Source organism: Rhipicephalus microplus, chromosome 1, assembly GCF_043290135.1.
Source record: "Rhipicephalus microplus isolate Deutch F79 chromosome 1, USDA_Rmic, whole genome shotgun sequence".
NCBI lineage: Eukaryota > Metazoa > Arthropoda > Arachnida > Ixodida > Ixodidae > Rhipicephalus > Rhipicephalus microplus.
In genome coordinates, this window is record NC_134700.1 from 206,220,724 (window position 1) to 206,248,138 (window position 27,415).

Sequence of the window (27,415 nt, forward strand, 5' to 3'; positions counted from 1 at the left end):
GAATTTTTGTCTGATCCGCACCCCCCGCCCCCCCCCCCCCCCCGTTCTTTGTCCGCACAAGAACAACCATAATCAAAACAAAACGCCTAAGAAAAAATCCTGGCGCCGCCCCTATCGACTTCTATAGAGGCGCTTCCAAGTTGCAAACGTCAGTGCCGCCTAGAAACCGTTGTGACACTGATAAATCGCCCGTACTATTCTATATTGTTTGTAAATGGGAGGATCTGCACTCTATAGTAATCAGTGAGTCTCGCTAAGTGACTTCAACAGCCATGCTATAATCGCGGCAGAAGTCTGCCGTATCAAAGTGTTTTCGTTTGAATTTTCCGGCTTAAAGGGACACTAAATACAGCTATTATGTCGATGTTGGTTGTTGAAATAGCGGTCCAGAAACCTCGTAATGTTACTTTTGTGCCAAGGAAGGGCCTATTTTGAAATAAAGTCACGTTTTAGTGGTCCGCATCGGGTTAGCGCACTTCAAGTTACCCGCCTCAAGAAGCGGACCGACCCGGCCGACTCACGTCACTGTTGCCGTGCACAACGTTGCCCGGCTTTACTGCGCCAGTAGCAGCTGACCTAAAGCAGCAGCAGCCACAGCAGCAACAATAGCCGTTGATCAATTTCCCGCCATTGACTCCGAGATTGCAGTCGTTTTTGGTTCAACTTCGCCCCGCTAGATGGCACCACCTGTCCAGTCTAACTATACGAGAAAATTGAAGTTCTGAATCACTTGTGCCATTCCCCATAGTAACATCCGGCGGTTCTTTTTTCCGTGAATCAAACAGAAACGAACGATCAGCATTTTATTGCGTCTATTGATGCACGGAAGGTTTTTTTTTTTTATTTAGTGTACCTAGATTGATTACTAGTGATTAATTGATGGCGGTCAGCCTGACGTCATCGGGATCATTTCTAAAATGTCCTACTGCGGCGCGTGTGTTCTTGCGCACTTACCTTAATTTCTCGGTAATTAGGGCACTGTTGTTGGTAATATTGTCGTTTTAGATGTTGTCATACATTGCGTTTTCACTATGACGTAAATTGTTGTTTGACTTCAGTGTCCCTCTAAGCCGCGTGACTCGTAAAGTATCAGGTACTATTTCGATGCGGATTTTCGAAGTAGGTTTCCAACAACTTCAGTGCCTGATAATCCGTAGGCAAAGCTTTCGCGTGATTTAGGTCGATCGCAGCGCATAATACGAGGGAAGGCCACAGAAACGAGACATACAGGGTCATTTCCGCTGTTATACCTTCGTTTAATGCGCTGCGATTTGCATAATATGCAAACCCACTAACCCCTGCTGATTCCGGCATATACTTCGCGCCAATTTAGGGTCGCGCACACCCGGATTTTCTTTAGGCTCGTGCCTTATGGGCTTAACGCAGCGGCGCGTGGTTTGGCCTGTGTTGCCGTGACAACAGTATAGTGCGCCTCTATGAGTGGAAATGGACTGAGTTCCGTCGAGCATTTACTGGTTCATGGATATGGTGCAGGTTGTTAATTGAGATTCTTTATTCGACTACCTCCGGTACCTCTATAGTAGCTGGTGAGAACGCCCATGCTTACACCTCGGCACCCAGCAATGTACAGGGAGGCAGCTTCTACGAAAGGCATAATTTTGCCCGTATCTGTGCGAGAGAAGAGAAAATAGCCTCGTTTCTTTGTTACGTGCAATGTGATGAAGCCTAAGTATAATGAATCCAAAGCAAACCAGAGAACGCAAAAAAAAAAAAAGAAAGAGGGGGGGGGGGAGAAGTGGTGACTCCCATTTGCAATTTTGCAAGATCATATATTTGGACGGCTTCTATTTCTATACTGCGGTATTTTTTTTATTATTAGAAACAAAAGTGCATTGCTTTCTAAAGACCTCTTAAAACTGACGTAGGTAGCGTCACCACAGCTCTCGCGTGAAAATTTAAAGAAGGGTAGATAAGGCATCTTTTTTCTCGCGAATAATTTTGAGAAAACTTTAGCCGTTACACTTTATGAAGGTGCATGGTCAGCTGTATACCACGCGACACAAAGGCCGAACAGCGCACGGCAGTTTCGTATCAAAGGTCGTTGGGAACATCGACTGCGAGCAATCTGCCGCGACACATTAACAATGGCGCCGCCATACAGGTTACGAGTGGGCTTCACTGCAATACTCAATATGGGAAAGCCAGCTTACGAAGACCAAGCTTGCGCCTGTTCTCTCAAAAACGACTTCACTTCTAAACGTTGAAAATTCGTTACTGGAAATGCATTTTTAGGGAAAATATTAAGCCGTCTGCTATGAAAACATGAAGGCGCTAGGATCGCTTATTGTATTAATAATTTTCGCGGTCACGCCGAGGTGCCCGTTTGCGCCGTTGGCATTTCCGTTGCTGTTTTATTCGTCGGTCTTTGTTACACAAGTTGCTCTTCGAGGCATTCGTTTCGTTCAGATGTATTCACGTTTTGCAAGCTTGGTCTGGATAGCTTAGGTGTTAAGATGTCTGCCTTCGGAACGCAGGTGCCCAGTTTGAAGCCCGAGCACTGTTCTGTTCCTCCACCCTTATCAATTCGGAAGCCTCTAACGTCTTATACTCGCGTACGCCCGTCCCTCCGTCCGTGCCCTGGAACGGTTCCAACTGTGGCTTCTCCCCCTGGAACGTCTCACTCACCAATCATGTGACTCCTGAGAGAGTTAAAAAACAGAAGAAAAAAAGGTATGACATAGTCAGTCAAATGACCATGGGCTTTCGCCGAACACACTTTGGAACTTACAAAGTGTACTTCAATTTTCTTGCGGTCATTTTTTCTGCCACTTTATATATAGAGTGCGCGTGGGGTTTCATTATTTCGTTTTTGAATTCTTTCTTATATATATATATATATATTTTTGCTCACTATCTTTGGCCGGAGTCAAGGCAAACCAGCCCGTTACATAAGGTATGGCCACAGCAACATCATGCTTCAAAATGCTTCAATCCTCATCAATTCTTCTACTGTCCCATAGAAGGCTGAAGGGTTTTCATTTTGTTTTGTTTTGTGTTCCGTGCGGATTCCACTAAATCTAGATAGGGACCCAGGGGGCCTCAACTCTAACAGACCAATCCGCCAACATTTCTCCCGTCCAGCGTGGCTCTCCAGTAGCGCTCTCCCCAAGGAACACTACATAGAATTATTAACAGAAACCCTGTCACTTTTGTACACTCCCCCACATCCTTTCGTGATCTATATGCGTACTAAAGCTTCAATTTTAAGTCAGCGCCTGGTCTTTCTCTGTTCTCTCCACCGTTTACTCTGCCGTTTGGTATCATTAAAATTTATCCCCCCCCCCCCCCCCCCACGCAAGGGCAGGAGGAGCCGGAAATGCTTCGTTGAATGAAGTGTTCCGGTAACTCGCGTTGTGCGATCTCACATTGCAGTGTTTTTTTTTTTTGTACTTATAACATTTTACTCTACGGCGATGGTGCATTCGTGTATGTGGGTATGTGGTGCGTCTAATATATTCATACCAACAGAACATTAGGCGTGTTTTGAATCTCTACTCTCTCCTGCCTCACATGCTCGTACATGTACCTACTTTTGGCGACGCTTGTGCACGCGATGATAGATTTTGCATTTGGGGGGGCTCACAAATGTTTTCCTCAGCTGTTACTTTACGAATACGTGCAGATTATTGCTGTGAAGCAGCATTTGAAAGACGAAATTCGCGTCCAGCGATCGCCCGAGTTTTCTTTCTTGCGATGGAAAATTGCTTTCTATTGTACCCATTTTGATGCTAGATAAAAGAAAGGGTAGCTCGAAAGAGCGAAGCCGAGTTTGCCGGCAGCGCGAGCTCGAGGTAAAACGTCGGGTACCCGCAAAAAACTCTACGCTTTTTTTTTTCATGCGTTGCTTAACACTCCGTGCTACGCCCAGCGACAGAGACAGTTCGCGCAGCCATAGTGCGAGCTGAGTATGCGAGGGATGAAATGTCTGCGCTTCTACTGGACGTGCCATACCCAGCTTTTGCAAATTAGTTCTGGCGTGGGAATTAGGGTGCTCTTGCAAGGTCTGTGACAAGTCGTGGTTCGAATGTACTCATTGTATTCACACACTGAGGCTGGTACATAGCTGGCAAATACATTTATAGTCTCATGACATTTCCGACACAATACCAACATTGACACTTAATAAAAAAAACAAAACAAAACGAGACAGCTGTATGAGTAAAATCGGCTTACAGTACCATACCATAGTGTTCGCACTTGAAGATAGTGATCGATAAAAGAAAAAAAAAACATGAAATGGCCCCGTATCTGCATGTTGCACTGCAAAGGACGTCCAAAGACGATAGTCTTCTGTCTGGATACGCTGCGTGAGATACGGACGCCATCTGGCAGCAATGTGAAGAAACGAAAAAAAGTTTTTTTAGAACGCAGAGCCACTGGTATAGGTGGCAGCGCCGGTTCGTTTTAAGGCTTTAGTTTTAGTTGAAGCCCTCTAATTTTTTTAGTGAAGCGCACAAAACACCCGCATTTTCTTTCGTAGCGTCGCATTGTCAACGCAGCGTAATAAACACTTCGGTCTTTCTAATTGCGTATCTATGCATTTTCTAGATAATAAGACACACTCTCTAACACTTATGTATTGATGTTGCACCTCAAGTATGCGCAAAATTTGCTTTTTTTGATTGGCAGTGTTCACAGGTATGAAGGCAGCCACCAGATCAAGATGGGTGCGCGTTGAGCAAGGGGATATCGTTGGACACCAGCAAATAGACAATCAGGCCAAAATGTTGGCGTTGAAGTATCCCGAGAAAGACTACCGTCTTAAAAACATTCCGCCATATGAAAGGCATGCGATGTAAACCGAAAGGCTTTAGCAGTGACGTACGTCATCGAGCTCGACGGGCGCCTTCACGAACCTTTTTTTTTTTCTTTTTTCTTTTGAAGTGTGTACAAGGATTGCGTTGTATTCTAAAGAAGTCGGAAGTTTGCAAATTTTATACGTACTGTGAAATTCAAATATCTGATGCCGTCGTGAAATGTAAAAGAAAAAAAATTCTGGAATTTAATCGAAGGGTATCTACTTTGAAAGATTGCACCGCTCACAGATTTTTTTTGTTTTTTCAGTGTACATTTTATGTATTCATCCACTCTCTCTCTCTCTCTCGTTTTTCTTTATTCCAGAAAGTGGCGGGTATCTGGTGAGCAGGGGCAGTGGACGTGCGGTGACAGCCATCCCACGGCAACTCTCAAGCTATGGCGTTCGCGGGGCTCAAGAAGCAGATCAACAAAGCCAATCAGGCGAGTATCTATTTCATTGTAGTCCGAGGTGCGCGCATTTCTCTCAAACACTTAACGTATAGATTAGGCGTGCTCATTGTAATCTCGATTGGATGGATATCTCGTATGTTCGCGCTTCATATTGTTCCGATCTTTCAGTGTAACACATGCACTCGGCCGAAACTGGTGCTTTCTTAGTTTTGTAAAACCAACGAAAAAAATTGAATTCGTATACATTGTGAGTGGCTAATTGCTTATTTGAGGAAATATGTGCGAAAGGAGGGAAAGGAAACTGGAAAAAAAAAATGGCTGGTAACCGCAGTGTAATTTTCGGTCTCGAGCAGCTGATTAGTGATTCTTAGTATAGGGAAAAAAAGAGGAAAAAGAAGAGAAATAAAGAACAATGCTCGGCCGCGCTTCTCATGTAAAGGGTAATATAGTTTTGACGTTTTGATCGGTTTTGAGCAAAAGAAGTTATTTTATGCCGAGCTTTTATTCGGTGTGCAGGTAAAAGTCACAAAGGGCGAAATAGCACATGTTCTTTTCTCCCCTCCGTCTCCACTCCACCCCCACCTCCCCGTTCCCCTTCTGTATAATAAAGCATTTGTACGTGACACATGATCCCTGTGCAGCTCCCATAAAACTTGAGCATACGGGAGTGGTTATCTGCTTAATTTAATTACGTTTTTTTTAGAAAGGTGTAACGTATTCTCATATAAATAGTGATATCAAATGCAAGTATTTTATTTCAGCAACCGCCGCTACTATCAATATAGTTTTGACGTTTTGATCGGTTTTGAGCAAAAGAAGTTATTTCATGCCGAGCTTTTATTCGGTGTGCAGGTAAAAGCCACAAAGGGCGAAATAGCACATGTTCTTTTCTCCCCTCCGTCCCCCCTCCACCCCCCACCTCCCCGTTCCCCTTCTGTATAATAAAGCATTTGTACGTGACACATGATCCCTGTGCAGCTCCCATAAAACTTGAGCATACGGGAGTGGTTATCTGCTTAATTTAATTACGTTTTTTTTACGAAGGTGTAACGTATTCTCATATAAATAGTGATATCAAATGCAAGTATTTTATTTCAGCAACCGCCGCTACTATCATTATATTTTTTTCTTACTCTGCTTTGAAAAGTGTCTGTGCCTTGGAAAGTGATATGCGCGCGTGTCTGCCGCACACGTATTTTGTGCTCTAATGCTAATGACTGTTCATATTGTTACGAGGTTGGTTGCTTCTGAGCGAGATGTATTTGCAGAGTAAAAACTACAGGCAAGAGACACAATGGCTGATTGGCCCAGTCGCGCGCCTGTCAGTCGCACCTCTTCCTTTTCTTCCTCTCCGTAGCAGGACCCCCGGTCGTTGGAGCGCCGTCTCGGCGAGAGTCCGGAGAAGTGCGACAGAAGTAGGGTTTCAAGCGCGAAACATGGACAATGTCAACTAGTGACGAACTTGGTGACGTATTGGAGTGCAATGGCGCTATCTCGTAGGTTACGTCGCTAACTTGACGTAAGACTAGGTAGGGTCCGGCGTATCGGGACAAAAGTTTTTCGGAGAGACCTACACGGCGACACGGTGACCAGAGGAGCACGTGGTCACCTGGGGCAAACGTTATATTTCGATGCCGGTGGTCGTAGCGGGCTTTTTGCATATCCTGTGACCTGGTGAGGCGAGACTGGGCAACTTGACGAGCCATGTGAGCGCGATCAATGGCTTCGCGCGCGTACTCGGAAGGAGATGGCACGAGAGGCAAGGTGGTTTCAAATGGCAATATGGGGTCGCGACCATATAGAAGATAAAAAGGCGAGAATCCCGCAGTGTCATGTCGAGAGGAGTTATATGCGAAGGTCACATAGGCCAACGTTGTATCCCAGTCTCGATGATCATCGGAGACGTACATCGAAAGCATCTCTGTGAGCGTGCGGTTGAGACGTTCAGTTAGGCCATTAGTTTGTGGGTGGTAGGCGGTAGATAGCTTATGGGCTGTAGCACACGATCGAAGGAGGTCATCGACAACTTTGGACAGGAAAGAGCGGCCGCGGTCCGTAAGCAGCTGTCGGGGTGCACCATGGTGTAAGATGACGTCATGAAGAAGAAAATCCGCGACGTCAGTGGCGCAACTGGTTGGCATGGCCTTTGTTATCGCGTAACGGGTCGCATAATCTGTGGCGACGGCAATCCATTTATTTCCTAGTGTCGTCGTCGGAAAAGGGCCAAGAAGGTCGAGTCCCACGCGATGAAATGGTTCAGAGGGGACTTCAATTGGGTGAAGATATCCAGCTGGCAGCAAAGAAGGTCTTTTCCGGCGCTGGCAGAGGTCGCAAGTGGCGACATATCGACGTACGCTGCGGTACAATCCAGGCCAGAAAAATCGACGTCGCACGCGGTCGTATGTGCGGGAAACGCCGAGGTGTCCCGCTGTTGGTGCGTCGTGAAGTTGTTGAAGTATGGCAGGCCGTAGATGACGAGGGATGACAAGCAGAAGCTCAGGGCCTTCAGTGGTGACGTTGCGGCGGTAGAGGATGCCGTCATGCAGCACGAACATACGGGATTCAGCGTCATGGCTGTCAGACTGGATGGCGTCGATGATAGTGCGCAATGACTCATCCCGTCGTTGTTCGATGCGCATATCGCTGACGTCTGTAAACGCCATTACTCTGCTCTCCAGGTCAGGCGCAACGGGATCAGGAGGATCTACCGGATATCGAGAAAGACAGTCTGCGTCCTTGTGCAAACGGCCAGACTTGTAGCTGACGCTAAACGAAAATTCCTGAAGCCTCAGAGCCCAGCGAGCCAGACGTCCAGTCGGGTCCTTCAGAGAAGTCAGCCAACAGAGGGCGTGGTGGTCCGTAACGACAGTGAAAATGCGACCATATAAATATGGCCGAAACTTGGCGACGGCCCAAACTAAAGCTAGACACTCTCTCTCGGTGATGGAATAATTCATCTCCTGGGGAGAAAGCAGGCGACTGGCGTAAGCTATCACGCACTGTCTACCGTGGTGCCGCTGAGCGAGAACTGCGCCGATACCGTGGCCACTGGCGTCGGTGCGAACCTCTGTGGCAGCAGAAGGATTAAAGTGGGCAAGTATGGGGGGCGTAGTTAGGTAGCCGATGAGAGCGGCGAACGCTTGAGCCTGCTCAGGGCCCCATGAGAATGTGGTATCCTTCTTCAGCAAATCTGTCAGTGGCCGGGCAACGTCAGCGAAGTTTTTCACAAAACGGCGAAAGTAGGAACATAAGCCGACGAAGCTACGGACGTCGGATGTAGAACGGGGCACTGGAAAGCTACGGACGACGCGGATCTTTTCGGGATCTGGTTGGACACCATCGGCGTTTACAATATGGCCCAGAATGGCAATCTGACGGTGACCAAATTGACACTTCTTGGAATTGAGTTGTAGCCCAGCTGTTCTGAAGACTGCGAGAATTGCAGCGAGACGGGTCAGGTGGCTATCGAAAGTAGATGAAAAGACTATCACATCGTCTAGGTAACAAAGACAAGTAGACCACTTGTAACCACGCAGGAGAGAGTCCATCATTCGTTCGAATGTGGCAGGGGCGTTACATAGTCCAAAAGGCATGACCTTAAACTGGTATAAACCATCTGGTGTAATGAAGGCCGTCTTCTCGCGGTCCATTTCATCGACAGAAATCTGCCAGTAGCCGGACCGGAGATCTATAGACGAGAAGTATGTAGCCCCGTGTAGGCAGTCCAACGCGTCATCGATGCGTGGTAGCGGGTACACGTCTTTTCGTGTGATCTTGTTTAGGTGGCGATAGTCAACGCAGAAGCGCCAGGTACCATCTTTTTTCTTCACAAGGACGACAGGGGAGGCCCAAGGACTACTTGATGGTTCTATGACACCTTTGTTGAGCATTTTGTCCACTTCTGCTTGGATAACTCTACGCTCAGTGGGGGAGACACGATAGGGGCGTCGGCGAATAGGACTGGCGTCACCAGTATTTATACGGTGCTGAACAGTGGATGTTTGCCCTAGAGGTCTGTCGTCGAAAGAAAAAATGTCGGTATATGACGCGAGAAGGCGATGGATGTCATTGGCTTGCGCAGGGTTGAGGTCGGGTGCAATCATCTTCGAGAAACGATCTGGCCGAGAACAGGTGCTGTTCGCTACTGGAGACTGAAGTAAATCAATCTCGGTGGTGAGCGCTGCTATTTCGAATTCGTCAGCATTAGATACGCTGGCCAAGAACATGCCACGAGGAAGCACTTGAGGGCACAAGCTGAAATTGAGAAGTGGAAGCGAGGTACAATTGTCAGTAACAGTCACAAGCGTATGGGGAATGGCAATGTTGCGGCTCAAGAGGACGTCGGCGAGAGGAAGGAGGACATATTGACCATCGGGAACTTGGGGCTGTGCGGTCAAAACGACGAAGGTGGCTGCCTGAGCTGACAGCCGCACATCCTGAAGAGAGCACAGGCGCGGCGGGGCAGTGGGGGGGTCAGCGACTATCTGAGGCAACTCTAGCTGAAGAACGCCTGTAGCACAATCGATCAGAGCAGAATGATTCGACAAGAAGTCCAGGCCTAGGATAATGTCATAAGGGCAGTGGTCAATCACGGCTAAAATGACAGAAGTAGTGTGGTCCTTTATACGTAAGCGGGCAGTGCACAGACCGAGAACCATCGGCGTGCCGCCATCGGCCACACGGAGCATTTGTGCAGCCGCTGGTGTCAGAACTTTCTTTAAACGTGTGCGTAGGCTTGAACTCATGACCGAAATGCTTGCGCCGGTGTCGACAAGTGCTTGTACAGGTTCGCCGTCTACTTTAACGTCTATTACACTTCGTCTGGTGGGAACGGAAAGAGGATTTGCTGCGGAAGTCGTCAATGCAGCACCACCTCCGGGGGCTGCATTTCTCAGTTTTCCGAGACAACGCGGCCGGAAGCCACGGGGGACGAGAAGCGCCGTGGCTGCGGCGAACGGGACGATGGGCGACGTGTTTGCGGCGATCGAGACTGGTGCCCACGTGGTGAAGGCGAGCGGCTGTACCAAGTGTTCCGAGAATGGTCAATGGCATTGGGCTCTTCGGCAGGTGGAAAGGTGCGGGCGGTATCGTCGAAACGGGTCATATTGGTCGTTGCGCGATGTGCCGAGGACCATGTGTTGCGGCAGTAACGGGCAATATGTCCAACGCGGTGGCAGTTGAAACATATAGGGCGGTCATCTGCAGTTCGCCACTCAGCCGGGTTGCGAGTACGTGGAGAAGACCGTCGGTCGGAGAAGGGCATCACGAAAGGGCGTTCGCTGACTCTAGGCGCGGTGACATGGCACACGGAATGCACTCCGATGTTTTCAAGCTCCCGGCGCACGATGGCTTGAACAAGAGGAACAGTAACAGGAGTGGCATCGGTACTGCGCGAATAGAACGCCGAGGGCGCCATAGCTTCCAGTTCACGACGAACAATGCGTGTAAGGTCTCCCGGCGGCGATGCACGTTGTGGTGTTGACTGGTCCTCGCAAGTAGATGTTGCAGCGGTGTTTGGGAGTCGAGCGAATGTTTGTAGAATGCGGCGACTTTTCACTTGCTCGAACTGACGACACTCTTTGATGATCGCGTCTACGGTGGAACAGCCCTTGCACATCAGGAGATTGAACGCGTCGTCGGCAATCCCTTTCAGAACATGTCCCACCTTGTCACCTTCTGTCATGTCGCTTTCGGCCTTTCGGCAGAGGGCCAGCACGTCTTGAATGTAAGCGAGGTATGACTCCGTAGGGGATTGGGCACGGCAGGCCAATTCCTTTTTGGCGGCGATCTTCCGACTGGCGGTTTTGCCAAACACCTCCCGCATCTTTGCTTTGCATTGGTCCCAGCTTGTGAGTTCTTCTTCATTGTTCTCATACCACACCTTGGCCGTGCCTCTCAAATAGAACAGCACATTAGCCAACTGAAGTGTGGGATCCCATCTGTTCGGCACACTCACTCGTTCAAACATGGCCAGCCAATCGTCAACGTCGACGCCATCGGTTCCGCAGAATGTACCGGGATCCTTGAGAGGCGTGAAAACGTACGGTTGCGACGCCATGTTCGTCGGAGACGCTGACGTTGACGCGGAGGGCTGAGCATTGGCCATGGCTGGAAGGGCGATGCGACGTCCGCTGCGGAGCTCCGTTGCCTGATGGTTACCCAGCACCTCTCACCAATATGTTACGAGGTTGGTTGCTTCTGAGCGAGATGTATTTGCAGAGTAAAAACTACAGGCAAGAGACACAATGGCTGATTGGCCCAGTCGCGCGCCTGTCAGTCGCACCTCTTCCTTTTCTTCCTCTCCGTAGCAATATTAACAAGTATTTGTTGCTTTTTTTAGATATGATGAAATATCCTAGCATTGACTAGCCTATACATGCAGTCTTGTGATGCCGGAGTGCGGGTATCCACTCGAAAAGCTGCTGTCAGTATGATTTTTTTTTTAACAACCATAGTCGGATACAACTTAGAAGCCCCGCCCAGATAACCGACGTGCGGTGCGCCTCCGTGGAAGAAGAAATAGCTCCGTTCAAGCACTCGCCGATCTTCGAGGCGGGGAGACGGATTTGCCACCCGTCTCATGGCGTCAGTTCGTAATGTGCGCCCATCGGGGCAGGCTTGCGTGCGTGTCTTTGAGGAGGAAATTTCGCAAACCCTACAAACACCCGCATGCGTAACGGGTGCAGACAGCCACACACAAGGAAAAAAATTGGCCCGAATCTACATGTTACACTGTAAATGTTGCCTCTCGCATCTGGAGAGAGTGAACAAAATGTTTATTTGATGTTCTGCGCAAGAAACTCGGTGAATGGTATTCTGAAGGCGCTGCGTTAAAGTGCCTCGAGCGTGTGGCGGAAGCGAACGAGCGCATCTAGGATGGATGGATGGATGGATGGATATGGCTGTACCCTTTAGATCGGGCGGTGGCTAGCGCCACCAAGCCGTAATATGTAATGAACCAAAAACTATATTTATTTTTTTTCCTTAAAAAAGAGTTTGAGGATTCGTACTTTGCAGTGAAGAGTTTAATTTTCACTCGCGCCTTGACTTTAGCCACCAATCAGACAACCTCCTTCTAGTGAAGTCTACCCGCTTAAAGTTTATTTTGCCCTCCCGGTCCCTAAACCCCAGTGCTTTGAAAAACTCTGCGCCATCATCCTGAACTATAGGGTGAAGCCCTTTACAGAACACTATCAAGTGTTCGGCAGTTTCTTCTTCCTCTCCACACGCACTGCATACTGTGTCTACCCCTTCGTATTTGGCCCGATATGTCTTGGTTCGCAGTACTCCCGTTCTGGCCTCAAACAGTAGAGAACTACCCCGAGTATTATCATAGATCCTTTCCTTGGCAATTTCCTGCTTAAACGTTCGATAGACCTCTAGTGCGGACTTCTTAATCATGTTCATTCTCCACATGTCAGTCTCAGTTTCCTTCACTTTCTTCTTAACCGATAGTTTTTTTTGGTTTGGCCACCTGCTGTTTTCTAAGTATTTACCAGTCAACTTCCTGGTTCGCTTCCTCCATTTTGTATTGACATTCTTCTTGTACAAGTAGCTGAAAACCTTCCTAGCCCAACGCTCTTCCCCCATTTCTCTCAATCGCTTCTCAAATTTTATCTTGCTGCTAGCTTCCCTGCCCTCAAATGATGTCCATCCCATATCACCTTGTACTCCCTGATTTGGTGTATTCCCGGGAGTTCCTAAAGCAAGCCTACCTATTCCACGTTGCTTAATTTCTAATCTTGCTTGAACTTCTGATCTCATGCACAAGACCGCATTGCCGAACGTCAGCCCAGGAACCATGACCCCTTTCCATATTCCTCTCACAACATCATACCTATTGTAATTCCACAGTGCCCTATTTTTCATGACTGCTGCATTCCTGTTACCTTTAGTCGTCACGTATATTTCGTGTTCCCTCAGATACTCGGTCCCATTGCTTATCCATACGCCCAGATATTTGTATTTATCTGTTATCTCTAGCGTGACCTCCTGTATTCTAAGCTCACTACGTTCGTTGTCATTGAAAATCATGACTGCTGATTTTTCCTTACTGAAGCTGAAATCTAACCTATCTCCCTCATTACTGCAGATGTCCATCAATCTCTGCAAATCTTCCTTGTTGTTGGCCATTAGCACTATATCATCTGCGTACATTAATGCTGGTAGTGCCTGATCAATAAGTTTTCCTTGTTTGACTAAAGAGAGGTTGAAGCCCAGTCCACTTCCCTCTAATTTTGCCTCTAATCCTTGTAGGTACATCATGAATAATAAGGGTGACAGGGGGCACCCCTGCCTAAGCCCCCGTTTTACCTCTGCAGGCTTCGATACCTGTTTTTCCCACTTTATAACTACCTTGTTACCTTTATAGATACCCTTTAAAAGATTAGCGACTACATGTTCCACGCCTAGTGTGTCCAGTATTCCCCACAATTCCTCTTGAACCACGCTGTCGTACGCTTCCTTGATATCCAAAAATGCTAGCCACAGGGGCCTGTGTTCCTTTTCTGCTATTTCGATGCACTGCGTCAGTGAGAACAGATTGTCTTCCAACCTCCTGTGTTTCCGAAATCCATTCTGCAGTTCCCCCAGCACCCCCTCATCCTCTATCCACGCCTGCAGTCTTTCCTTTATAATCTGCATCGCCAGCCTGTAGACCACTGATGTCACTGTTATAGGACGGTAGTTGTTTATGTCAGCTTTGTCCCCCTTTCCTTTATTTTATAGATCATGCTCATCCTGCTAAGTTTCCATCCATCGGGAACTTCGCCATCGATTATTATTGTGCTCACTGCCTCTCTCAAAGCCTGCTTAGACTTCGGACCTAATGTCTTTATCAGCCTAATTGGAATGCCATCTGGGCCTGTTGATGTACTACTAGGAACCCTTTTCTCAGCCCTTACCCACTCTTGTTGTGAAAATGGAGCCATTGCACCACTTGATTCGTCCTTGTCTATTGTGGGGCATAAAGTACGTTAAACACGTTAACGTGGCGCTCGTGTTTAACGTGGTGTGTAGTTCGGGCTGTCAATGTGGATGGACGTGTTTTTTGAGCGCTCCGGATCGACTGCGCAGATAAGTGTTTTTGCATGTTTTGAGCTTGTCTTTGTAATTATAAGGCAGCGGTTGAAATCTTCGTAGCACTTACTTTATGGTACGGCTTTAGGCACGTTAAGGCACGTTAAACACGAGCGCCATCTGGCAGTTATCTTCGAAAACGAAGGCGCGCAGCCCGCGGAGAAAGACGCGCGCCAGTCTCGGAGGTGATAAGGTGTAGAAGGCAAAGCGACGGGCAGGTTCCACCACCGTGACGTTGTAGCGAAGCCTTGGAAACACCTTTCTGAGCATTGCGTTGCACTGTCAGCGCAGCGTGATTATACGCTATATTCCTTAGAGTTACTTGTGTGTGCCTCTTCTAGTATAAAGGCAGACATAGAAAACATCGAAGCATTGTTGTGGCGCGTCAGATATGCGCAATAATTGCTTTTTAATTAACAATCGCACAAGTATGAACGCTTAAACTTTGAGCAATATTGGTGGGCGCTGCAGATGGGGTTGGCCGTTTGGTGCCGTTTTGAGGTATCGTTAGGGCGGACAAACAGACAAATGTACAGACAGACAGACCGAAATTTTTCCGTCGAAGGTCCCCAAGAAAGACTATCGTCTTTAAATATTTGTTTCCATTGCCCCTGCTCACGCGATCAGTTTATACGAGTCGCCGCAAATTTGTTTCGCCGCATAGCATAACTGTATGCGGTGAAGGTTGCTTTCGGAAATCCAAAATTAAGCATCGCGTCCAATACCTATTGCCAAGACGTGCGCGCATTGTGGCTTCCCCGCTGTGTAGACTGCACACTTGATACGCAGATTTCTCCTTAAAATATGGCTTCACGAGAACACGTTGCGCATCGTTGTGTAAGGTGGCAGTTAAAGACAAAAATTTGCCCACATTGTGTGTCCCGGTTTTACTATTTTTTTATTATTTTAAAGGTTGAGTATTTCGTAGTCTCACTCGCTTGTATTCTGGGCGCCCGTGTGTGTTTTTCATGCATGTATCCTAGCAAATTCACCTTTCCAATAAGGTTAAAAAGAAAAATATGCAGTGAAATTTCTTACAGCCCATCTTAGTCCTGTACATTGCTGTGAGCATGTGAACATAACAGCAAAATCGGAATATTCAATATTTTGTGTCATCAAATAAAGTATAATTTTCCCCCTTTCCTTTAGGTTTGATTTATGTGGCTGCTGTTGCTGTGTGTGTGTTTGTGTGCGTGCATAGCAGTAACCATGTGCACGTGCATGCGCATGGGTACTGCTGTTAAGAGGCAAATGCTTTTTTAAAGATTTTTTTTATTTTTCCTCAACTGCATCTTATACTGAGACTTTCCATACTACTTGAATTTCAGTATGTCAGCGAAAAGATTGGCGGAGCGGAGGGTACCAAATTCACGGACGAGTACATGGAAATGGAGAGGGTAAGCGCATGCACACATTTCTGTTATTTTATTTTTTTTGCGCACCTTTTTAATAAACACGTGCTGTGTTGCCGAATCGCCTACGTGTTTTCACAGTGACATTAACAGGTTTTCTTGCCCTTGTATTTTGTTTTTTTTTTTTTCTCTCTCCAGAAAATAGACTTGACCAGCGAGTTAGTGGAAGAGCTGATTGTAAAGACGAAAGAATACCTCCAGCCAAATCCAGGTGGTTATTCTGTCCTTGAAATGTTGCAGATTTTTAAATATGTGTTTAACAGGCATATTTGTGCATATTATTGCACTCGAAGCACACAGAGAATGTGTTCAATTTTAGGACATGCCTCTTTGTTGCATTGTGTACATTTCATTTTTTATTGCTATAGTTAATAAAGCAGTAATGAAAAAGAGTTGAAGCAGAGCTACTTCTGCAAGCTAATATTTCTGGGTGCTCTATAATACAAACTCATCTTTGCGTGAGCACACTGTGAAGGTGGATGTTGAATGTTTTTGAAGCTCGGGTTTAGTAACTACACCCTATTGAAAAGCTGCTTAGGAATTCCTAGCATTCCTTAACTTTCACTATGCCCACAAAATTATAATGCAGAAATAATGAGAGCCCAGACGATTTTTGCAAGGATTATTTTTTTTAACAGAATCAAACAGAATGCCTAATAAAAAGGCTCTAGGTCATACAGAAAAGCTGTAAGTGGGAAATTCGGGATTGATATATACTTGCAAGGACACTACATATACTTTATGAATGAACCAGTGGGAGGGAATAATGTCAGAAATGTAAATTGCGAGACATTTCATGTTGAGGTATGCTGCTAACTTGTTATTTGTTTTCGTCTTATAGTGTAACACGTCCATCCTGTAATAGACCCTTTAATAGGAGCAAAATAATTTGTTGTTGATGTATCTGTGGGCGAGCATAGCTGTGAGGCTTTTCTAATTCCTTTTTCTTTCTCTCCCATTACATCTCTTTTCCCAACGAAATTTCTTGCAGCATCCCGAGCAAAGCTGATGGTAAGCACGAAACTCCGAGGACCGGGAAAAACTCATGCATATCCTCAGCCGGAAGGTACGCTCGGAGAATCGATGGTCAAGTACGGCACTGACTTGGGCGAGGAAAGCCCCTTTGGTCAGTACAGCATTGTTGCTTATGGTCCAAGCCACAAGTTCACTTCACGGGCTTGTTTTGTTACCTGTCTGTGTATTTCTGCATGTTTCTTTTTATGATGTCATGAGATAGTAATCAAAGGTGCTCATAGAAAATCCCAAATTGACGTTTGGATGATTACCCACTCGCAATTGCACTTCTTATTTTTTATGTGTCTATAGACATTATTATCATTTAACTTCAGAAAGGTGGCTTTCTGGGCAAGTTGGTAATGCATCTTTTTTTTTTATAGAATTACCTGCAGCGCCACGAGGGCATTATTGCAGGGGGTAACACGATTAATCACGTAAAAGCACATATGTTTACACAAAGACAAAGATAAAAGAATGAGCTAATAACAAAACGGTGTATGCAACAAAGAGGCGACATATAGAAAATTTGTATGTAAAAACAGCTGGAACTGGGAAAGTGTTTTACAATCTGCTATACCTTTAGAAAGTCTGTTCCAAAGCGTGGAGGTGTGAGGAAAGAATGAATAATGAGACACATTTGTGCGGCATCGTGTTTCAAGTACCTTATAGTCATGATCACAATGCATAGAGATGAAGTGAGGGGGAAAAATGTACAATTTTTTGTTAATACCTGTGAGATCTGAGTAAATACGGAAAAAAAGTTCCAATTTCGTTGCTAAGCGGCGTTGGGCTAGGGTTTTCCAGCCAAGGTTGTCTTTTATGATTGAGATGCTGCTTTTATAGTTGTAATTACCAGAGACAAACCTGGCTGTGCAATTCTGGATACGCTCAAGTTTATCTACAAGACAGATGGTGTTTGGGTCCCATGCTGTGCAAGCGTACTCGAGTAATGGATGAACGTTCGTATTATAAAGGTATTCTTTAATGCTCCTGGGGGCTTTGTGAAAATTGCGTCTAATGAAGTTAAGCATTCGGGAAGATTTTAATGTAACATGTTGAATATGCCTAGTCCATGACAGATTTTCTGAAAAATAAATGCCAAGCTATTTGTAATGCTGCACCCGTTCAAGGGATATATCTTCCAAATGATAATTTGATCTCACAGGCAAACGTTTGCGGGTAAAATATATAAACTGACATTTAGTACTATTCAAAGACATACACCATGTGGAACACCAAGTTTGAATTTTGTTTAAATCGGTTTGTAGACTAATGACATCGTGTTCATTTATTATGTTCCTATAAATGATGCAGTCATCTGCATATAATCTGACATTGCAATGAAGACCCTGCACAATATCATTGATATAAATCAAAAATAACAAAGGTCTCAAAACAGACCCTTGCGGCACACCTGAAGTAACTGTTATTCCAGTTGACGTACAGCCATTAATTATGACATGGTGTGTTTTTCTGGAAAGGTAATTTTTAATCCAAACAACTATTGCCGAATGAATACAGAGAGATGATAATTTATGCAACAACAAATCATGAGGAACAGTGTCGAAAGCCTTTCTAAAATCTAAAAAAATGCAATCAACTTGAAATCCTGAATCATAGGAGTGAAAAAGGTCATGGCAAAATTCAACCAACTGCGTTGTGCAGGACAAGCCAGACCTGAACCCATATTGAGCAGGTGAAAAGAAACCATTGTTTTCGAGGTGTTTCGTCACAGAGCTGTAAATGATATGTTCTAAAGTTTTACAACATACAGAAGTTAGCGAAATCGGTCTATAGTTTTGAATAGAATATTTGAGACCACTATTATGAATGGGAACAACTCCTGCTGTTTTCCATTGAGTTGGTACAGAACTACTGTGTAGAGATTCATTGAACAAGACGACTAAGAAATTATATTGCACAGCCTTCTTGAAGAAGGCTGTGCAAAATAACAAAAGTCAAGGAAAAGAAACCACACAGACGCAGCACAAACTACCTGCTGGTAGATGATAGTGGCAGTTTGGTCGTCCAACTGACGCAACATATATTCTAAAGGTATGAGCATAAGACACTGGGAATAGAAGGAATCAACAGGACAGACACTTAACTTAAAAGTGAAATTTATTGCTAGTCATTCCTAAGAGCATTTAAACAAGCCTGTCTGTGGCGTATCTGGGAACATTCATCCTTGAAGGTTCTTGCAAATGGCACACACGTCTTCGCTCTGCAAACAATACAGGTGCAATACAGGCACCGTTTCTGCTTATCGCCACAGTAACCCAGTGGTTTTTGGCAGATGTGTATGGTAGAAGACCATGAAGGTCTATTCTAATGCAGTCAAATGGTTGCACGGAGCATGGCAATCGCTGTATAGGTGCAGAAGAGTGAGAAGGATTGGGCTTGTGACGTTCAGAGGGCTTGCGGCGGTCAAAGTTTGCCCGCATATTTGGTAACATGTAGAAGGTTCAAGTATCTCCTTCAAAACTTTATATTGCCTGTATAGTTGGTACGAACCTAAAGTGACGGTGGTCTCCAATGTTCTCCTCAGGTCAGAGCCTAATCGAAGCTGGAGAGTCCCTGAAGCAGCTGGCCGACATCAAGTATGCCCTGGAAGATAATGTGAAACAGAACTTTCTTGAGCCCCTTACCCAACTTCAAAACAAGGACCTTAAGGATGTTTTGGTAAGCCTTATCTTCACATTTGCATGCAGAAATATCATCTTGAAACACTCACGTGTGTTATCGCTTCTGGAATTGTGTATGCTATTTTTGAAGCAAATAAATACTAATCGCTTCTCGTAAGCGTGCCATATAAAATGCATATGCATAGCAAGCTTTTCGCATTGCGTCTTGTGAATTGAAACCACCGACAGTCATTGGTGAAGGTATCGTATTGTTGAGAGATCTCCTTCATATCAGAAGCAGGTTGTCTCATTTTTAGCATCCTTTCGGGTTCCTTGGCAGTGCATAGCATGTTCATTCACTTAAATTGGGAATTGTAAACTAGCAGCATTGTCGTGTAAAAATGTGGCTGGAAGTGACCATTCCACGATGCACCCTTGGCTATTTTTAACACATTTATAAATGCTATGCACTTATTTCTCTTGGTTAAAATATAAAATGCTGTGCTTTGTGATTGGGTGTACATTTTTGCACGAATGCTAAGCTTGATATGGGGCATTGTGCATTGCACATTACCAAGCATAAAACATTGCTGCCGGGTTTTGCATTCTTGATTGAATTTCTTTGAGCTGTATATTGCACGACACGTGATAGCGTCTATTGTTGTATTACAGCACCATCGCAAGAAATTGCAGGGTCGACGCCTGGACTATGACTGCAAAAAGAGGAAACAGATGAAGGGTGTGTTCATTTGGTCGATGCAAAGTAAAGTAGAAACATTCTTGGTTGTTTCAGTAATCTGGGACATCGTTCTTTGAGTAGGAGTTTTCGTGTTCTTAAAAACGTGTATAGATGTGCTGAACTGCAGTTAGAAAAGCCAGTGTTCTGTGCCCACAGTCGCATAATCTGTTTCCCTCCTTTGATTTGCAGGTGGCCACTTGACAGAAGAAGAGATTAGGCTCGCCGAGGACAAATTCGAAGAGTCTTTCAACTTGGCTTCCATGGGGATGTTTAATCTTTTACAAAATGATGTAAGTGGGACATTGGTACCGATTTCGTGCGATATGCTTCTAAATATGCTTGTGAGCATGCTACTACATCCATCACTGTTACCAAACTCTTGTAAAGGACCTATACTTAGCTAAAGTTGGCAGGAATGAGATTCCTGTACTACGCTGCTTCTAATAATAGAGAAATGGGTATGGAGACATGACCAAGGAGCTGATATTAACAGACTCTAGTGCCTCACACAGAGTTGTCTGTTACTAATGAGACTTCAGGATGCTGGCATTTCAATAAGTACATAATAACATTGCAACTTGTCCGTAGATGATAAATGTAAGGTAGAAATGATGGAAGGCAGCCGTGAGGCCCTGTCCTGATAACTCGCGTGACGCTTAGTACTTGCTTCAATTTCTTGTAGGAGTAAATTTCAGAGGCAGTGGCTTTCTGTATGCTGAAGAGTAATGAAAGAAGTTTGCTGTAATGCTATAGTGGCGAATGCACTGTAGGCATCATTCAGGATAGGTCAACATTTTTTTTTACTAAAGAAGATAGATGAATTAGAGCAGCATTATCAAATAGTTGATATTTGAGAGAATTCGGGTTCCGCTTGAATGTTGTCTTTGACAGTCTTTATAACTTTAAACACCCTGTAATGACCAGTTATTAATCACTTGTCAAAGTGAGTACCTACTCATAAAAGTCAAACAATCATTGTAGCAGCGTATGAGTTTGAGCTTGTTGGTACATATTTATAGTAAAAAAAAAACAGAGTGAGACAACAAGGACGAGAAAGACTGGACAGGACAGCGCTAGTCCTGTTTGGTCTTTTTCTTCCTTGTTGTTTCATGCTGTTTTTTACTATGAATCATTGTAGAGTTGTGTTTCATCAGGAGCCCCACCGCGGTGGTCTAGTGGTTAAGATACTCGGCTGCTGACCCGCAGGTTGCGGGATCGAATCCCGGCTGCAGTGGCTGCATTTCCGATGGAGGCGGAAATGTTGTAGGCTCGTGTGCTCAGATTTGGGTGCACGTCAAAAAACCCCAGGTGGTCAAAATTTCCGGAGCCCTCCACTACGGCGCCTCTCATAATCATATGGTGGATCTTGGAACGTTAAACCCCACATATCAATCAATGTTTTATCAGGAGTTGGACAAAGGCAGTGTTATTGATAGAACAATATTTTAGAACCCATTTCTTTCACACTTCATCCAGGTGGAGCAAATATCCCAGCTTCATGCCCTTGCTGAAGCCTTCTGTGAATATCATCAGCAGTGTGCGGAAGTGCTCCAGGGACTCACGGAAAGGTTACTTGAACAGTAAGTTATGCTTCAGTGAAGCCTTTTTTTTTTCTCGTTGGCTGGATCACCAGCTCTCCTGCAGAAGCCAGCAGTTATATCATTTCACTCTGCATACATGCAAACTCTTGAATAGACAGAAGGTGAGCTAACGTAAGTTGGTAAAAACATATGCGTAAATCATATGTGAAAACTGTCACCTTTACATTAATATGTCACTTTCAACACAGCTCAGGGTTTCTTTTTTTTTTTTTCCTTGCCTGAAATACTTTGAAAGTACACTATTTATGGCCATTAAGTTCTGCACAGACCCAAAATAAGGCGAAGGGTTTTTTTGGAAATTGAATTTTTTTTTAATGTGCGATGAGAACACGATTGTTTACAACAATTTTTCGCAATACTAAATGCTGGGGCATTCATTCATGGAAATGTGTGTGCATGTTGTAACACCCGCAAATTGCACAAACTGACATGTCTTCCTCTGCAATTATCCCCGCAGCCCATAAATTTTGCTCTGCTAGGTGAAATATTTATTTATTCTGTCCACACATCAAAATTGAGCTCTTCCTAATAGGTTGACTGCATAAATACCATTGTTGAGTTTTCCTTCCCTCTCACGCAGAAAAGCGGAAGCAGCAGAGCGTGAGCGTGAGCCATACGAGCCCAAGAAGCTGTCCGATCTCAACCTCACGACGATCCACGACGACGTCTCGCCCATGGTCGAGTCAGGTGGGGGCTACTTCAATGGCGAGCCCCAGCATAACTCCCTCTTCTTCACCTCGGCCCCAACTGGTAAGACTGGTGGTGGCAGCCAAAAGGCCGCTCGGAAGGCTCACATCGTTCAGAGGGCAGCCGCTCATTCGCGCAGCCCGTCTTTTCCTTCTGCTCTGCTGCTGGAACTGCAGGACATGTACTCTACAAGTGGCCAAACCCGCCTCATGCCTCTTTGCTTACTCTTCTGTCTCTAGCGTAGATTATGGCATACAGCTGCTATCGTTACACATAGGGGCGACTTTAGTTGGCATTTCATGTGCAAAACTTGGCCAAGAGGTGCATGTTGAGAGAAAAGTTACTAAGTGGAGGTCATTTCTAAGCTCGCACTGTTCCAGTTGCATGCCTGTAGGATGCACTAGCATGCACCAGCTGACGCACATCATTGCGCCATCTGCATGAAATTTTAGAGCCTTGGAATACTTGTGTATGCAGTGTGCTGCTATCATTCTTATGTGGTGCCATGAAGTGTTTTTTTTTTTTTGTTAAAGTTCACAGCACTTTAGGGGCCCGGCTTATCGTTTAACCTTACATCCCATGGGGCGTGACCACGCTCACGATCAAATGGTCAATTCAGGCCCAAAACAATGCAATCAATGCTTAAAACCTAGCTAGAATTAATGAGGGATGTCCAAAGTGAGATAATTCTTTAACATAACCAAAAAGTAATCCCAAAAATTAACATAAAATTGCTAAGAACTCCTTCGAAACATGCCTTTGGCTCCTGCACTGTGGGAGAGGTGGCTCCACTGCCTTGTCAAAAGCATAAATGCTCCTCCTACTGGTGCTTCTCTCAAACATTAACGTCATCGATGGTTTGGTAAATGGAGCAGTGAGAATTGTATGAATGGGAGTTGTTGCGCGATTGTCTGTGCACTTTCTTAGGTTTCACAGCAGTGGAGCTCCACTTGACTTTTTTCATTTTTTTTTATTAAGTGCAGAGCACCGCCTAATGAGCCTCCATTATGCTTGGAATATGCTTTGAAAAGCATGCACTGCACAGAGCGACCTACTTTTGTACTATAGCATGCAACTAATTAGCAGATGTTGCAGTATATTGATCACATATGTGCAGCGCATGTGCTGGATGTCTGTGTTTCCGTGCACCTGTCGCATGGATTTCTTTCTAGTGTTGCATAAAACCTAGATCTGCTAGCGTTTTCTTCATCAACTGGTTTATTAGATGCACATTTTTGGTTGCATGCAGTTTACAAGCGACATCTTTTGGCTTCATTTAACAGCACACTAGGTGCGAACTTGGGTCTTTTCGCACTTCCTCAGAAATGACTTTGCATGTGAATATGTATGCTATTGGCATGAATGTGTACATATCTATGCCCTTTATTTCTCTCTCTTTAAACAGACAGGCTTTTATCACCTTTGTTAGAGGAGCCGTGTAAGTTTTTTGGTACGTATATATAGTTCCTAGGGATCATAAAAGGTAGGGGTGATGTATGTTTTTCTTATGGTGTTCACAAACGATAACCTCGGGAAACTTTCACCCTAGTTGTCTGTAGTCTAACGAGCTAAATTAGGCAGGCAGGCTAATCTGAGTAAGAAGACTCCACTAGTTGAATTCAATGGGTCTCTCTAGGTGCTCCAACTTTTATCCTGCAGTTATTCAGTTGTAGTTTTGTGAATTGATTTAGCAGTATATTATTTAGAGAAAGAAGGTACATTTGGGAGCAGACATTAAGGCCAACGATGCGATGAAGAATTGTCTCGCACAGCCTGGGTGTGCTGGCTGAGGTTAAGTAGTGTAGCAAGCTTATAGGCAGCTGTTTGACAAATTCCATCGTCTACTGGAGTGATTTTACTTGCTTGGTTTTGCAAGAAGACATAGGCGAGACACGATTTTTTTTGTGTTTTAATGCATCATCAGCTTATCGACCTACATACAACTACAATACTATAAAAACTTTTTCTCGTCAAAGTTTTCTACTGCCATGGAAGTTTTCTAGGGCTCCAAGCTCATCATAGCACCAGTGAATAGGAAATTGACCCTACTGCATTGGCTAGTACTCTCTCAATTTCCTTCTTTCAACTTGATCTTGTGCCCACTCAATATATTTTTAGCAGCACATTGCACCTGCATGACCTTGTGGTTCTTTGCTACTGCTGCTTGGAGAAAATGTTGCTCAGCGTTCTATCAATATCTTTATTTCTATTTTAAACTGACTCCTGCCATCACTTGCTGAATGCGTATGTAGGCTGCAATCTGAATTCCAAGAAATTGCATGCCCTAGTAAAGCACTTCCACTTTTCTATCATTGTGTTTCTGTATTTTTCGCGCTTAAAAACAGTTGCCTAGCTTTGTGCTAGAAATGTTCACTTTGTTTTCTTTTCTTTTTTACAGAGCCTTTCTGTTCACTATGACTGTAGTCATTATTTACGTTTTGTAGACGATCTCAGTAATCATTATATCCATTAAAATACATGCCCAGAAATAGGTGCCTTGTCGTCTGGCGAAGTGTCAGTTGGTAATAGTAGGTTGAATGATTTATTCTGCACTTAGTTGCGGCCTTAGGCCCTGGCCAGTAAGCATCATATGTGTCTGATGTCCTTTCTTTCTTTTTGTCTGCTTGCTTTAGTGTCTTTCTGCATTCACTTTCCTCTTTCTCTTCTTTTTATCGTGATGCACTGAAACATTTGTACGCATGTCTCTTGCCTTTTTGCGTTTATTTGTTTGAGCTGTGGCTCGTGATTTATTTTATTCGCCTGGGTTGTCTACTTAAATTTGACTTCAGTAGGGCTAGTGCATCATTGGCTAAAGAAGCATGAAAATCATTTCCTTGAACTTTATTTTAATCTTTCAGTGAAGCTGTCCTGTTCCTAGATTGGTAACACGTCACAGCCACTGCTGTGGCAGAAATACCATGGCACTACTTGGCTTATACGCAGACGAAGTCACTTAGTATTGTAGCATGATTAATCACAGAACATCAGGATTATTTTAATCACTGCCCTTGCGCATTAAGTCAGTAGTACTCAGCGTCAGGATCAATGATGCCTAGCACAAATGTATGGGGTTTAATGTCCCAGAACTACGATCTGATTCCAACAAATGTGTGCTTAGCGGTATGCATAATGTAATATACACCTAAAACTGATGTTCAGTGGGCAACCCTTGTTTATGTTTCTAATATCATAGCATGCAATGACAGAAATAAATTAGGTAAGAATGAAGAAGTGTTTCTGTAAAGGAAATAACCAGTCACTGCAGACCCCTTTGTGAATTGTTAATCTCATTGCACTGTGTTTTTGCCTAATGGTAGTGCTGGTCATCAGAATAACAAATATTGCATTGTAAGGCCTTTTTCGTGATAGATCACTAATCCTATAACTGAGTGTTATGTTGCAAGTTCAGTACTTCACTGCAGCAGCTGAATGGAATGCAAGAAAACACCCAGGTTACAGCCCAAGTTAGAAGTTCTTCAACATTTTGGACAAGTGCTGATAGTTACCAGTAAATTTTATTGGAGACGTGCTTATTGCTACTGTATTGATAAATTTTCTTTTTCGTGGTAATTGCAACAGAAAGTAAGTTACAGTTGAAGTTATTTGAACTGAGAAACGGATCTGAGATGCCTCATTATGCACCTCTCACAGTCTAGGCACCTCTGAGATGCAAAAGTTATTGTTAATGTTGTTGTGGTAATGTGTTATTTCTATTTTTATTCATTGTAGTCGTGATACTGATAGCTAGTACATGTAGGCCAAACATTATTAACGTCACACCATGTGCAACTGTTACCCTACTTGTCTCTGTGGCAACTCAAAGTATTCCTGAGCAGCTCCACCTGTTAGTCACCTTTGATACCGGCCAGTACTTATATGCTTGCTGAGATGAATGTTCATCGGAAGGTTCAACAGCAACACCAAATGGGGGCTGTGTTTGCAGAAGGTGGTAGTAATATTTCGACTTATTGGAACCATATTCACATTTCCCATGTCGCACAATACATCGGCCTCACGTGTGCCTGTTGATGTGAATGCTAAATGTGCCACCATTACCTTGGCCTACTGCCTTGCAGAAAAGCTGGTTTAACAGTTTTGAAGAGGGTCCATTGAGACTTCGTGCTAGTAGCAGCGAGTCACTTCTATTGGGAGGACTGTTGCAGTGGCAGCAGAACGCATATCGGGGGCCTTCATCGCCACTACCACCACCAGCCTTACGTTCCTTGTCTCCTTTCTCCACTGTGTTTCTGCTCCTCAATTTGTAAGGGATTCCTGCATGTTTTTCAAACTAATTTTCTGTCTTATGCTCATGCAGGGTTTTGTGGGTAACACTAGGGGCTTGCCTGTATTTGATGGTGTGAATACGATGCAGTGAGTTAAAATATGAGACTAGCTACTTGGCACAAGCAATGAGATTGTTCTGTTTCCTATTGGAGAGTAGCCTGTACATGTTGTTACCGTAACTTTTTAGGGAGCAACTATATAACTGCAATATTTCTTCAACTTATCAAGAAAACAACTGATGCACCATGTTGGTCAGCTATGTAAAGCTAAATAGCCTGCTAGTCTTTGTGTTAGAGCATTAAACAATGGTGGAATGTAAAATGTCTCTTGTGCTTTTAGGAGTGAAACATCATTAATGCATAAGAGTTAACGCATTTACTGTGTTACCAGAACACTCGGAAGTTTGTAATGCTGTTCACAAGCTATAGCTTTTTAATAAGACCTGTCGTGAGCTTTAGCTCTTTAAGATCTAAGCTGTTTGGCAGGGACAGGAGCCTTCATATTTCCAATTCGTAATGCATGGTTCATGATTCTTTGCTTGCTTTGTTTGAAACATTTTTTTCTATATAGCCCTTGAAGATTCGACACAGTGCTGTGCTGTTCTTCTACAATTGCACACACGATTACTGCCAATATAAAATCAAATCTGTTGGTTATACCGCATGTTTTGCACCTTAGTTTGTTATTGATCTCATAATTATTGCTGGTATAGTGCATGATTTTACTCTAATAGCTTCCTCCCAT

The 27,415-nt window shown here is 44.5% G+C and overlaps 1 protein-coding gene across 13 annotated transcripts in view; it reads left to right on the forward strand.

Moving 5' to 3' along the window:
• EndoA (SH3 domain containing GRB2 like, endophilin-A) overlaps nucleotides 1–27,415 on the forward strand; it is a 114,946-nt gene that overhangs the window by 75,971 nt on the left and 11,560 nt on the right. For 5 of the 13 annotated variants that reach the window (XM_075890904.1, XM_037412623.2, XM_075890892.1 and 2 more), the window contains exons 3-11: nucleotides 5,143–5,259; nucleotides 15,636–15,704; nucleotides 15,858–15,930; nucleotides 16,711–16,845; nucleotides 19,285–19,418; nucleotides 20,033–20,099; nucleotides 20,289–20,389; nucleotides 21,576–21,679; nucleotides 22,281–22,450. In XM_075890904.1, the coding sequence (XP_075747019.1) occupies nucleotides 5,215–5,259; nucleotides 15,636–15,704; nucleotides 15,858–15,930; nucleotides 16,711–16,845; nucleotides 19,285–19,418; nucleotides 20,033–20,099; nucleotides 20,289–20,389; nucleotides 21,576–21,679; nucleotides 22,281–22,450 (898 nt within the window). In that variant the 5' untranslated portion in view covers nucleotides 5,143–5,214. Of the gene's footprint in view, nucleotides 1–5,142; nucleotides 5,260–15,635; nucleotides 15,705–15,857; nucleotides 15,931–16,710; nucleotides 16,846–19,284; nucleotides 19,419–20,032; nucleotides 20,100–20,288; nucleotides 20,390–21,575; nucleotides 21,680–22,280; nucleotides 22,451–23,792; nucleotides 23,838–27,415 lie in introns of all 13 variants that reach the window. The other 8 variants (XM_075890924.1, XM_075890897.1, XM_075890911.1 and 5 more) reach the window with 2 other exon arrangements.